Raw genomic sequence first — 13,431 nt, 5'->3', positions numbered from 1 at the left:
CTCATTCTTACAGATAAGTTAATTACCTATAGCTTAAAGCTAAATTAAAGGAAATAAATGTTAAAGTTTCTATGAAAGTTTTAGAATGAACATAGCAAGCCTATATGGTAGGGTAGGAAGAACATGAATTTGGGAGTCAGACAAACTTAATACTTTCTTATATTAAGTTTTATTAGTTCAGAATTGATTTAAAGTGAATGATCAAATGGAAAATAATATTTGGCCTCTATGAAAGTTTAAATCTCAGCAAAACTGAAATAATAAATGCTAGAAAAAACAAAATTACATTAATTGAACAGTATGAAACTAATTATTGGAGGTGGGGAAAGTTGGGTCCTAGTGAGAAAAGTATCAAAAACTACAGTAAGAATCTGGTTAAGACTATGTCTTGGTTGGCTAAGTAAGTAATGGGGGTCAGAAAATAGATGACTGCCAGATTCAAGCTTGGAGATGTCTGGGCCAGTTGCTTTGGACAGGAGATGGCTTGCATTGGACCAGGCAAGGTCAGGGTTGAAACTAATTAATTTAAATCAAGAGAGGAGCAGAAAGAAGGTTGGAATTAAATGAGCAGACAGCTCAGGGAGGGAGAGACATCAGAAGGAATTACCAACAGGGAAAGAGGAAAACATTCTTAAGTCATAGTAGGATACAGAGAAACTGAGAATAATAGATCCTCAGGATCTGCAAGATAAGGGCTTATGTTGGTTTAAAAAAGTCATATGCCCTAGAAAAGCCATGTTCTTTAATCCTCATTCAGTATTGCTGGGAAGGATCTTCTTGATTATTTCCAGGGAGATGTGACCCACCCAGCAGGGGGTGGTGACTTTTGATTAGTTGATTTTCATGGAGGTGTGTCTCCACACATTCAGGTAGGGCTGCTTACCAGAGTACTTAAAGAGGGAACCACTTCGGAATAAGATCAGAGCCAAAAGAACCCACAGAGCCTACAAAGCCAACACAGGCAGAGATCCCTGCAGATGCAGAAGGAAACACCCCCCACACCATTCTCCCAAGGAAGCCTTATGAAATGAGGAGAGAAAGCTAGCAGACATCGCTGTGTGCCTTCCCAGTTGAAAGAGAAACCCTGAATGTCATCAGCCTTCTTGAATCAAGGTATCCTTCCCTGGATGCCTTAGTTTGGACATTTTCACAGCCTTAGAACTGTAAGCTTGCAAAATTTTTTAAATGCACCTTTTAAAAGCCATTCCATTTTTGGCATGTTGCATTCCAGCAGCTTAACAAACTAAAACAGGGCTGAATTTGGTTTTCTCTTTTCTAACTTACAAAAATCAGAACCTAGAAATGGTCATGGAAAGGAAAGGGCTTAAATTTTCACATGATTTCAAGAATTACATTAGAAATAGGCCCCTAAAATAGGCCAAGAATCTTTTCACTAATGAAGGATAAAAAGGAAAGGAACAGAGGAGAGAGGGGTTAGAAGGTAATACTATTTTTTTTTTTTGGCTTTTTAAAAAGGGGAATTTATTAAGTTGCACATTTATAGTTCTAAGACCATGAAATTGTCCAAATTAAAGCAAGTCTATAGAAATGTCCAATCTAAGGCATCCAGGCATCCAGGGAAAGATACCTTGATTCAAGAAGGCCTATGACGTCCAGGGTTTCACTCTCAACTGGAAAGGCACGTGGTGAACATGGAGACAACAGCCAGCTTTCTCTCGAGGCTTCTTGTTTCATGAAGCTCCTTCTTCATCTACAAAGGTCTCTGGTTGTATGGGCTCTCGTGGTTCTCGTGGCTCAGTTGTGGCTCTCCAAAATGTTTTCTTTTTTAAAGGATTCCAGTAAACTAATCAAGGCTCACCTGGAGTGGGTGGAGTCACATCTCCCTCTAATGAAATGTTAATACCCACCATTGGGTGTGTCATGTAGGCATGGAGATAAGCTAATCAAAAGATTCCAACCCACATTATAGAATAGGGATTAAAATAAATGGTTGCCCCCATAAGATTGGGTTCAGGATTAAAGGGTAGCTTTTCTAGGGCACATAATCCTTTCAAACCAGCACACCAACCAATTTGTGGCATTTGTTATAGTGGCTGTGGCAAACTAGGACAACATTGTTAGTCTCTTCCCTCTTGAATCAATGATGGCCACTGCTCCCTGGGATGTAAAAATCTCTTCTAGACTATTGAGCTATATTCCACACGAAACAGCCTCTTTTGTGATATACTGGGAATTTAGATGACCATGCACTGATCTATTCAGAGCACAGACTACAAATTAAAAACATGCATGTTAACATAACTTTTCCCAATAGCTTTCATCTTTGCTTGTGCAAAAAAGGGTATAGGCCACTGGAATTTTGACAGAATTTAAAGCCCTGCCTTGTGTTAAAGAAGCCTGATGTGCACAAAACAGACTCACAAACATGAATTATGGAGTGATTATTTTTGTTAAATAAGTGATCTAATTTGCTAAAAAATTTGCTGCACTTTTTTTTTTTGAAATTTTAAAATATTAAGTACCATCTATTTTCAGCACACTGCAGTAATGACATTCTTTTATTCTTCCTCATGCAAAAACATTTTTTAAATTTGTATATTTAGTCATTATCATTATACACTCTAGGCATTCCTAGATTACACCATCTCAATATTCATCGTCTATCTTTCTCTGTGATTTCATTTATGCCCCAGCCCTCCTTCCTCTATCATTCTCATATGCAGCTTCATTCAGTGTTTTAACATAATTGTATTACAGTTAGGTAATATTGTGCTGTCCATTTCTGAGTTTTTATATTCAGTCCTGTTGCACAATCTGTATCCCGTCAGCTCCAATTCCCCAATTTCTATCTTACCCTATTTCTATCTACTGATGGACCCTGTTACCAAGGAAATATTCCAAGTTTATTCACTAATGTCAGTTCATATCAGTGAGACCATACAGTATTTGTCCTTTTGTTTCTGGCTAATCACACTCAGCATAATGTCCTTAAGGTCCGTTCATGTTGTTACATACTTCATAACTTTATTCTGTCTTACAGCTGCATAATATTCCATCTTATGTAAATGTCACAGTTTGTTTAGCCAACTGTGTGTTGATGAACATTTTGGCTGTTTCCATCTGTTGGTAATTGTTAATAATGCTGCTATAAACATTGTTGTGTAAATGTCCATTTGTGTCCTTGGCGTCGTGACCTTTGAGTAGAGACAGCATATAGATGGGTCCTGTTTTTTAATACATTCTGCCAGACTATGTCTTTTAATTGGAGAGTTTAATCCATTAACATTCAGTGTTATTACTGCATGGGTAGTACTTTCTTCTACTATTTGGTCTTCTGAATTTTATATGTCATATCTAATTTTCCTTCTTTTTACCTTTACTCATAGTCTTCCTTTCTACACTCTTCTCCACACCTCTCTCTTCTGTCTTCGTATTTCTCTCTAGTGTTACCTTTAGTATTTCTTGCAGAGCTGGTCTCTTGGTCACAAATCCTCTCAGTGATTTTTTGTCTGAAAATGTTTTAATTTCTCCCTCATTTTTGAAGGACAATTTTGCTGGATATAGAATTCTTGGTTGGCAGTTTTTCTCTTTTAATAATTTAAATATATTATCCCACTGTCTTCTCGCCTCCATGGTTTCTGCTGAGAGATCTGTGCATAGTCTTATTGGGCTTCCCTTGTATGTGATGGATTGCTTTTCTCTTGCTGCTTTCAAGATCCTCTCCTTCTCGTTGACCTCTGACATTCTGATTATTAAATGTCTTGGAGTATGTCTATTTGAATCTATTCTCTTTGGGGTACACTGCACTTCTTGGATCTGTAATTTTAAGTCTTTCATAATAGTTGGGAAATTTTCAATGATAATTTCCTCCATTACTTTTTCTCCTCCTTTTCCCTTCTCTTCTCCTTCTGGGATACCCACAACACGTATATTCATGCGCTTCATATTGTCTTTCAATTCCCTGAGTCCCTGCTCATATTTTTCCATTTTTTTTCCTATAGTTTCTGTTTCTTGTCGGATTTCAGATGTTCCATTCTCCAGTTCAGAAATCTTATGTTCTGTCTCTCGAAATCTACCATTGTAGGTTTCCATTGTTTTTTTCATCTCTTCTACTGTGTCTTTCATTCCCATAAGTTCTGTGATTTGTTTTTTCAGACTTTCAGTTTCTTCTTTTTGTTCTTTCCTTGCCTTCTTTATATCCTCCCTCAATTCATTGATTTGGTTTTTGATGAGGTTTTCCATGTCTGTTCGTACATTCTGAATTAGTTGTTTCAGCTCCTGTATGCCATTTGAATTGCTGGTTTGTTCCTTTGACTGGGCCATATCTTCAATTTTCCTAGTGTGATTTGTTATTTTTAGCTGGTGTCTAGGCATTTAATTACCTTAATTAGTTTATTCTGGAGATTGCTTTCACTTCTTTTATCTAGGGTTCTTGTTGGATGAATTTGTTGTCTATCTGTTCTTTGACATTCCGTTCAGCTTTATCTGGACCTTTAGCTTATGTTTTGTTAACAGAAGAGAATTTTTCAGTTCTTTTTTTCTTGTTTCTTGCCCTGCTTGTGTGGTGCCTTTCCTCCACACACACTTAGGAGGGTCTACTTAGATATTATTGACCCCAGCCAGATTTTCCCAGACCAAACTGGCCTCCTATCAGAAGGAGAGAGTCACCTGCGTCGGTTTTCCCTGAGGGTGAGACCCAGCAGGTTGAAAGACTTTCCTGTGAAGTCTCTGGACTCTGTTTTTCTTATCCTGCCCAGTATGTGGCGCTTGTCTGACTGCAGGTCCCACCAGCATAAGATGATGCGGTACCTTGAACTTTGGCAGACTCTCCCTGCTGGGGGCGTGGTGGAGACAGAGGAGAGGTTGTAGGCTGGTTTTAATGGCTTCAAATGACCAAGCCCTGGTGACTGAATTCCTTGAGGAAGGGATTCCACCTGGGTGGGGCTTCACCCCTCCCCTTGGGAAGGAACAAGCTCCAGATAAGCCCCCAAAAGAGCTCACTTCTGCATATGCCTGGGGCAGTTGCAGCCTGAAAAGTCCTGCCGCTGTATCCAGAGGCAGTCAAGCCTTTGTAGATACACAGCCACAAAAACCTCTGTTTCCTTCTTTTTTTTCCCCCTTTTTCTGTCAGTCCTGCCCCCTTGGCGCCAGGGCAAAAATGAGCAACCTCCGCTTTGATCAGGTTCACCTAAGCTGGAGGCCTATTTTTAGTAGTCAGAATTTGTTAATTAGTTCCACAGTTGCCGTTTGATTGTGCCCAGTCCCTGCTGCTGGTAAAGTCCTTTCCTTTCCCCTCTGGGAAGCGGCCTGTGGGGGATGGGTGCTGGCCGCCGCAGCTTTGGGAACTCACGGTTCTGGGGGGTGCTCACAGCCGGTCCAGCTGGTCCAGACTGGGGTATGCTGTGTGTCCGGTCACTATTGTGGCCCCAGGAGCTGTTCTGTACTGTTTCTGGTTATTTAGTAGATGTTCTGGAGGACGAACTAAAATGCGCACGTTGTTAAGCCGCCATCTTGACCCGGAACTCTCTTGAGAAGGTAATACTATTTTGAGTATTCTTCTGTACAGAATGCTCTTGTCTCATTTGAATACTGATGTGATTCCGCTTATTCTTCAAGGTCCAGCTCAGATGTCACTTTTTTTAACTAAGTCTTTCCTGACCATCCTTTCTCCAAATTCCCTTCCAAATCTGTTTTCCTAGGGTATCTCTATACTTATAGTAACATATCACAATGATTTTTTAGTCTTCTCTATTATACCGTAAAATTCTTGAGGTCAGGAACTACCTTGTCCTATCAAATATTGTTCACCTCTCAATCAGTACATGTTCAATTCATTGATTTGAACTGACACAAATCTTTATAAAGCTCAAGTGGAGAATCTATGTGCCTACAGCAATAAAAGCAGTCTTTAAATAATAAACTTTGCCTCAGGTTCACATAAATGCTGGCATGCAGCAATTATCTTTGGCAGTTGATGGTGTAGTCTATTTCCCTAGATTATTATTACCTATCAAAAGATACACTTATTTTAAACCAACACTCTCTATATTTAAAATAAATTCTCTAAGCACATTTTTTTTACTTTTCTTATTAATTAAAAAAAATTAACAAAACATTTAAATATCATTCCATTCTACATATACAATCAGTAATTCTGAATATCATCACACAGCTGCATATTCATCATTTCTCTAAGCACATTTTTAAGGTGAACTAAAAATACTTAAAGAGAAAAAATAGATTGAAAATATAATTTGTGCTGTATTAAAAGGCAAACAAGCCATCCTGACCCAGCATTAACACCAGTCTTTCCTTGGCACATGGAGAAACTGCATAATCCCAAAATCACAACCACAAAGAATCTATGTTTCATCAGAGATTTTGATTTGGGTTTGAAATTCCCCATGTTTTCTACTGGCCTTAAATTGAGCTATATTCCCACTATCATTAATCTGTGGAGAATATGATTTCCCAAGATTCTTCTCCCTCAAACACAATGGTTTGTTTACTGAACAACAGCTGGATAGTTCTAAACATGCTAGTTTTCAAATATTAAACTTTGTAGGGATTAGGCTTAGGAATTTTATATTTTCTCTTTTTCTTTGTTTTTGAAATTAAATGATATATTTGACATTTTAACTTGATTTGGACATTCAGAATAATTTATAATAGTTGTGTGTATCAGAACAACTTTAAATTTATTTGTAAAATCATCCAAATCTGAACCGTATAAAATAGGATAAGCACTAGATTCACGTGTGCTTTGGTCTCAGATTTTCCAAAGACCATGAGCTAGGAGAAATTACTTAACTTTATTTTGCTTTAGTTATTTTATGATTAGGAATACTATAGAGATAAATAAATTATAATATGTGTGCTATGTTTGAAAGGATTATGTGCCCTAGAAAAGCCATGTCTTAATCCTGATCCATCCTGTGGAGGCAGCTATTTCTTTTACTCACTTTTCAGCACTGTAGGTCGGAAATTTGATTCGATCATCTCCACGGAGATGTGACACACTCAGCTGTGGGTATTAACTTTTGATTAGAAGGAGATATGACTTTACCCAATCCAGGAGGGTACTGGTTAATTTACTGGAGTCCTTTAAAAGAGGAAACATTTTGGAAAAAGCTTTAGAACCATGAGAGCCCACACAGCCAGAGACCTTTGGAGAAGAAGGAAAACGCCCCTGGAAAGCTTCATGAAACAAGAAGCCTGGAAAGAAAGCTAGCAGACATCGCATGTTCACCATGTGCCTTTCCAGTTGAGAAAGAAACCCTGAATTGTCATTGACCTTCTTGACCAAGGTATCTTTCCCTGGATGCCTTAGATTGGACATGTCAATAGCCTTGCCTTAATTTGGACATTTTCACAGCCTCAGAACTGTAAACTTGCAACTTATTAAATTTCCCCTTTTAAAAGCCATTCCATTTCTGGTATATCGCATTCTGGCAGCTTGCAAACTAGAATACGTGATTGAAGAATTATGCTATTCATAAAGAGGTAGGTTATAAATTGTATGATCATCACTGACGTATATTTATGTGAATTTGAATAGCATATCTAATCATCACTAATTATAGATGCTCAGACACAAAGATAAAAGAAAAAAAAAAAGTCCATTTCTTTAAGTATGAGAAAACTATAATGAAAGCTACTAAGATAAATGCTCTTTAACATTTCCATGGTCACTTGTTTTTGAAATATGACATATTATAAACCTTGAATGAACTTCCTGAATGAACCAACTAAAATCCTTGAAAAAAATTTTTGAGTATCTTTCGTAACACATCCCAGAGCTGACACTGGGATGTAATGACTGCAGGTGAAATAACTGGAAAAATGAGAGGAAGAGACATTTCCTGGTAAAGCACACAGTAAGATACTAAAAAACATAGCTGGATAAAGAGAACACCACTCACCCTGAATTTAATTAATCAAACTCAATGAATTCTACTCACATTTTAAAATTTAACCTTTTCCATTATTCTAAAAAAATTCCAATAACATGCTGGTAGTATGCAATAAATTTTTAATTTCTAAGCAAGAAAAAGTGTGTCATGGAAAACCTAGGCCAGTTAAAAATATATTTGCATCTTTAAAATTATACTTTTGGCCAACAATTTCTGAACCTCCTGAGACAGCAAATCCAGGAAACAGCAATGTATTTCTTCTTTGGACAGCTTCCCTAGTATGGAGTTTAAATTTATATTACAAATTATAAACATAGGCCACTTAGCTTTTCAGTTTTGGTTAACAGAAAGATTAACTATATATTAAAGAATTAGTTAATATTTACAAAATTTAAAAGTTTGCTTTGAGTTTTCTCTGGAAAAAAATATAGGATAATTTTTTTTGAACTTAGATAATAAAATCTAATTTTTCTTTTTTATTACAGAAAAAAGACTTATGACTTTATGACTTATTTTCAGTTCTTAAAAGCCAGAAAAATACACCAGGGTGTTGATATTTCTTTTTAATGCAGTGTTATTGAGATATATTCACAAACCATACAAACTATCCAAAGTATACAATCAATGGCTTTTAGTATAATCACAGAGTTGTGCATTCATCACCATAATTTTAGAACATTTTCATTACTCCTAGAAGAAAAATCCCATATCCCTAAGTAGTCACCTCAATCCCTCTATCCTTCCCCAGCCCTACATAACCACTAATCTAATTCTGTCTCTACAGATTTATTTATATTTACATATTACACAAATGGAGTTATATAATATATAGTACTTTGTGTCTGGTTTCTTTCACTTACATTAACAGTTTTTTTAAAAAATTGTTTTTATTTTAGATTAGAGAAGTTGTAGGTTTATATAACAGTCATGTAAAAAATACAACGCTCCCTTATACCCCCCACTGTTGACATTTTGTTGATGTTGGTGTGGTAGCTTTGTTACAATAGATGAAAGAATATTAAAATATTACCAACTATAGTTCATAGTTTACATTAGGTATATTTTCCCCATATACCACTCTATATCTTGTAATAGTGCTGTATATTTGTTATTATTTGCGAAAGAACATTTTTATATTTGTGCTATTAATCACAGTCATCGTCCACAACAGGGTTCACTATGTTATACAGTCCCATATTTTATCCTCTGGCTTTCCTTCTAGGGTTTTACATGGCCCCAAACTACCCCTTTCAATCACATTCACACAGATCATTCAGTGCTGTTAATTGCACTCAAAATAATGTGCTACCAGAACCACTATATATTTCCAAACATTTACAATCAACCTAAATGGAAATTCTGCACAAATTAAGCATCAGCTCCCCATTCTCTACCCCCATTGTATTTCCTGATAACTTACTTAATTTCATTTTTGGAAAGTACTTTAGGATTCTTCCCCCTCAACTTGAAACATTCACTAATCCTTAATCTTTAAAGTTGTAAAATGTGCTCTTATTTTCTTTTATATATACCTAAAGCCAATTCCGGTTAATAAAATATAGAATATTCAAAGTACTTTGTTTCTTGATATTAAATTAAGAAAACCTATTCAAAATGTAATCCAAACACTACATAAATTTTTATTAAGTGCTAGTAGAGCAAGATGTTTTCTGTAAGATATTCCACATAATATGGTACACTGGATTTTTTAAAGGTATAAACTTAAGAGGCAAAAACAATTTCTTTTGCCTTTTCTCAACTTTTAAAATGTTATCTTCTCTAAGCAAAGAACTTAAAAATAGACTGGTACGAATGAGAAACAATCTGACTACAATATGAAAAATGAAAGTATATCTTATTCAAGAGAGCTTTGATTTAATGTGCTAAGTGTCACAGAACATCAGAGCAGAGAGTTCTAAAAGAATGATACTTTACTTGGGAACTGATTATAGGAAAAGAATTTTATGACTTCAGTGAAAACCAGAATGCCTAATAACAATACTTGCTTAAAAATATATATAATGTAAATGTCTTTCTATATGAAAAGTCTTATAAAATTGTTTCATTTCCTAATTAAATTTTTTCCTATAAAAGCCTTTAAAATCTTTTGGCAATTCAAATCAGGAAAGGGGGTGAGTCAAGATGCCCATAACTTCCTTACCCTTAGCACAAAAAGCTGCTTTACTGGCTAAAATGTAGAAGGTATAATTGCAGTGCCCTTCTGAAATTCTTCTTCCGTACCATTTGAACCATTCAGCAGGTGGTGTAGGAGGATAAACTGAAGTCTGCAATAGTTGGTCAATAATGTAATCATAAGGAACCAAAGAAGACCTTAAGTATATAACAGGAAACACAGCTTTAATGTTTTCCTTTTTAAATTGATTTAGTCTGGGTCAGGTCTTTTGTATGTTTACCTAAGGAACAGCTCATGTTGAACCATTTACTGCTCATTGCTGAATAGGCATATCTCAGGAACTCACTGTAAAAAAAGCAGAATTTATTCATGTGCAGCTCAATTGAGATCTACAAATGTTAAACAAGCCAGAAAATAGGAATGTAAAAAGAAGTAAAACTTATGTGTCTTGATTAAGTTAAATATCTACAAAGTTAGTGCCAAGTCTGTAGAAGTAACAGAAATTTTAAGAGTAAATATAGCAGGGGACATAATGGTTGACAGTCAGGTTGAAACCAATTCCAAATTCCCCACCTTAGCTATTCTAATTCATTAGGTTTGAATCCTTTCTGCTCTTTTTCTATTAATCTAAATTAGCATCATTATAGATTCTAAAAACCACACTCTGATACTTAGAGCACCACATCTTCGACTTGGAACATCATATCTCAGCTATCTAAACTGAGATGAGCAGGGAAAAGGAGTGGGAAATGTAAGGCTATATCATTTCAAAACAGAAATCAATATTTGCCCTGCCCCTTGACTAAGCTGTTTACCAGATCATATTCGAGGTTAAGATCTCTATTAATGCGTTCCACCTTTGAAGGCTGGATCTGTGTCTGTTTTTCTTACCCTCCTATACTTAGCACAGTGCTTGGCACATTATAGCTTTGTTATTGTTGTTGTCTGTTTATTATTTAGATATTTTATTTAAATATGCCTATGGATAAACTAAGATATCCATTTTAGATGGTTAAGATTTTCACATGTTGATTGTAAGAACATTCATATCTTTATATTTCCCTGAAATCAGGAAAATGTTTACATAGGTCATTACTGACTGGGGGACCAGAGTGACGTTTTGGGTCCCCTGGAATTAATGTCACTTCTGAACCAGGGTCTAATAATCCCCGAAATATCTGATCATTTATTTTCCCCAATGCACAGTTACCCTGGTAAAAGGCCATTGGTCTCCTTGGGGAAGACTTGGAGGAAGATTAACAGTATAAATTAGTGGCAGTGTAACAGGGTTCTCCCCCAAAGGGACCAGGCCTCCCCTTCATTCAAGGGGCTCTGGGTCTGTAAACCGTCTCAAGTCTGGAAATTGATTAAGGGGCCGTGACACCATGTTTTTGTAATTCAGGTTAGACTTCTGTTCACTTGACCCAGAACTCTTTTGTTTATACAGCTCAAATAAGAATTTAGTAGACTGCCTATCTACCGTATTTCTAGGTACCTCATGATTTACTAGCCAACACCACAATTCTCTGCGAGTCAGATTATTTTGACTCCTGCTTTGAGTTTGCTGTTATAATAGCCACATCCACCCTATCTCTGGTGATTAAATGCTGCCACCTGGCTTCTGCCAACTAGGGATCTGGTCACCCCCATTGTATTGAAGGATTCCACCTCAATGACAGCAGTTCCCACAGTAATATCTGACCTACACAGAAATGCAACTATAGAGCTCTTCAGGGAAGACGGTGCTAGTCCCATAAATTTATTTCTCACTGTTCTGGTAAAAGGTGCATCCTCCAGACATTCCTGGGATATAAGAGCAGGCTTTGCATGATAAATCCACTCTAACATTCCAATCTCTCTAAGCCTCTGGATCCCCTCATCTACATTATACCAGGGCAATTCTGGCATTTCAACCTCAGGTAAAGCTGGCCACCTTTAGATCCATGTTTCAACCAACCATCCAAACAAATTGTTATTACCTTTTCTAACCCCTCGAGCTATAATATTGAATGAGGAATCTCTGCTTAGTGGACCCATATCAATAAATTCAGCCTGATCCAGCCTTATATTCCTCCCACCATTATCCCACACCCTTAAAATCCATAGCCACACATATTCCCCTGATTTCTGTCCATATAAACCGGAAAACTCACACAGTTCTTTTGGAGTATAAGGTACCTCCTCATGTGTTTTACTTTGTACCTCACCTTTAGGGGTCTGTTGAGACTTTAATCTAATTATAGGTCTGGAAGAAATGAGGGGTGGTGGGGGTGGGTCATGAAAAGAATTAAAAATATCTTCCAAGCCATTCACTTCAGGGCATTCATTTGCAGTTTCATCGGGTGAAACAGGATTAATCACTCTAGGGCTAATTCTTTCAGGTGGAAGTTGGGTGGCCAATTCCTCAAGGCAGGCTGGAGGTGGGGCGGCAGTGTCCTCAGGGCAGACTATTACAGGATTACCTAGAGAAGACTCAGCATGACCTAGGGTTTCAACCTCAGCACAGACATCATTATCAATCCATATGTCGCCATCCACTCCTTTCCTATCACTGCCCTCACTTTAATGGCAGACACCATGCCACATTGAGATTTTAGTTTGCATTGCAAAGTTGCTACTCTAGGCTCCCGCTGCCAGCCAGCCCCCCTCCTCTCCCTCTTTCTCTGCCGGCGGCGCTCCCACCGCCAGCCAGCCCCCCTCCTCTCCCTCTTTCTCTGCCGGCGGCGCTCCCGCCGCCAGCCAGCCCCCCTCCTCTCCCTCTTTCTCCACCGGCGGCGCTCCCACCGCCAGCCAGCCCCCCTCCTCTCCCTCTTTCTCCGCCAGCGGCGCTCCCATCGCCAACCAGCCCTCCTCTTCCCCCTTCTCCGCCGGCGGCGCTCCATCCGCCATCTTATCCTTCCCTTTCTCCTCCTGCTCCGGCGGCTCTCCAACCACCACCGTGCCCTCTTCCACCTTCACCGGCTCCTCTGCCACCGTCCTCGACAGCCTTGCCACCCTCACCTTTCCTCCTCCAGAACAGGTACTGGGGGAGTGGAGACGACACAGAGCAGCTCCCGGAGCCACGACGGAAATCAAAGGGACAGCGTACCCCATCCTGGAACGGCTGACTGTCTGGGAGAACCAGCTCTGGTGAGATCGTCGAGGGGCGTGGGCTTTCCCGGGCGGGACGGCAAGTGGCCGGAGTCCCTCCCTTCCTCCTTCCCAGGCCAGCTGGCAGAATTGGGCAGGCGGTCCCCTCGGGCCGTGGCGGCTGGCACCCCCACCATGCGAGGACCCCCGGACCAACTGAGAGAGTTGGGTCGGAAATCCCCAGACCACGGAGAACGGTGACCGGGGGGGTCCCTTCCAAACAGAGACTCCCCGGTCTGGCTGGGAACGGTGCACTCTCCCGGGCTGCGCCGGCTGGCGCCCTCAAGCCACGCT

The 13,431-nt window shown here is 38.8% G+C and overlaps 1 protein-coding gene across 12 annotated transcripts in view; it reads right to left on the bottom strand.

Moving 5' to 3' along the window:
* Window positions 1–13,431, bottom strand: part of VPS13B (vacuolar protein sorting 13 homolog B) — a 1,000,970-nt gene that overhangs the window by 354,909 nt on the left and 632,630 nt on the right. Inside the window, exon 31 of one of the 12 annotated variants that reach the window (XM_077167327.1) lies at window positions 10,289–10,353. The exons of 10 other annotated variants lie outside the window; for them this stretch is intronic. In XM_077167327.1, coding sequence (XP_077023442.1) covers window positions 10,289–10,353 — 65 coding nt within the window. Of the gene's footprint in view, window positions 1–10,288; window positions 10,354–13,431 lie in introns of those variants that run through there. One more of the 12 variants, XR_013178355.1, reaches the window with a different exon arrangement.

This window comes from Tamandua tetradactyla, chromosome 6 (genome assembly GCF_023851605.1).
Source record: "Tamandua tetradactyla isolate mTamTet1 chromosome 6, mTamTet1.pri, whole genome shotgun sequence".
In the NCBI taxonomy this organism is placed as follows: domain Eukaryota; kingdom Metazoa; phylum Chordata; class Mammalia; order Pilosa; family Myrmecophagidae; genus Tamandua; species Tamandua tetradactyla.
This window is presented reverse-complemented; position numbering and strand designations above follow the sequence as displayed.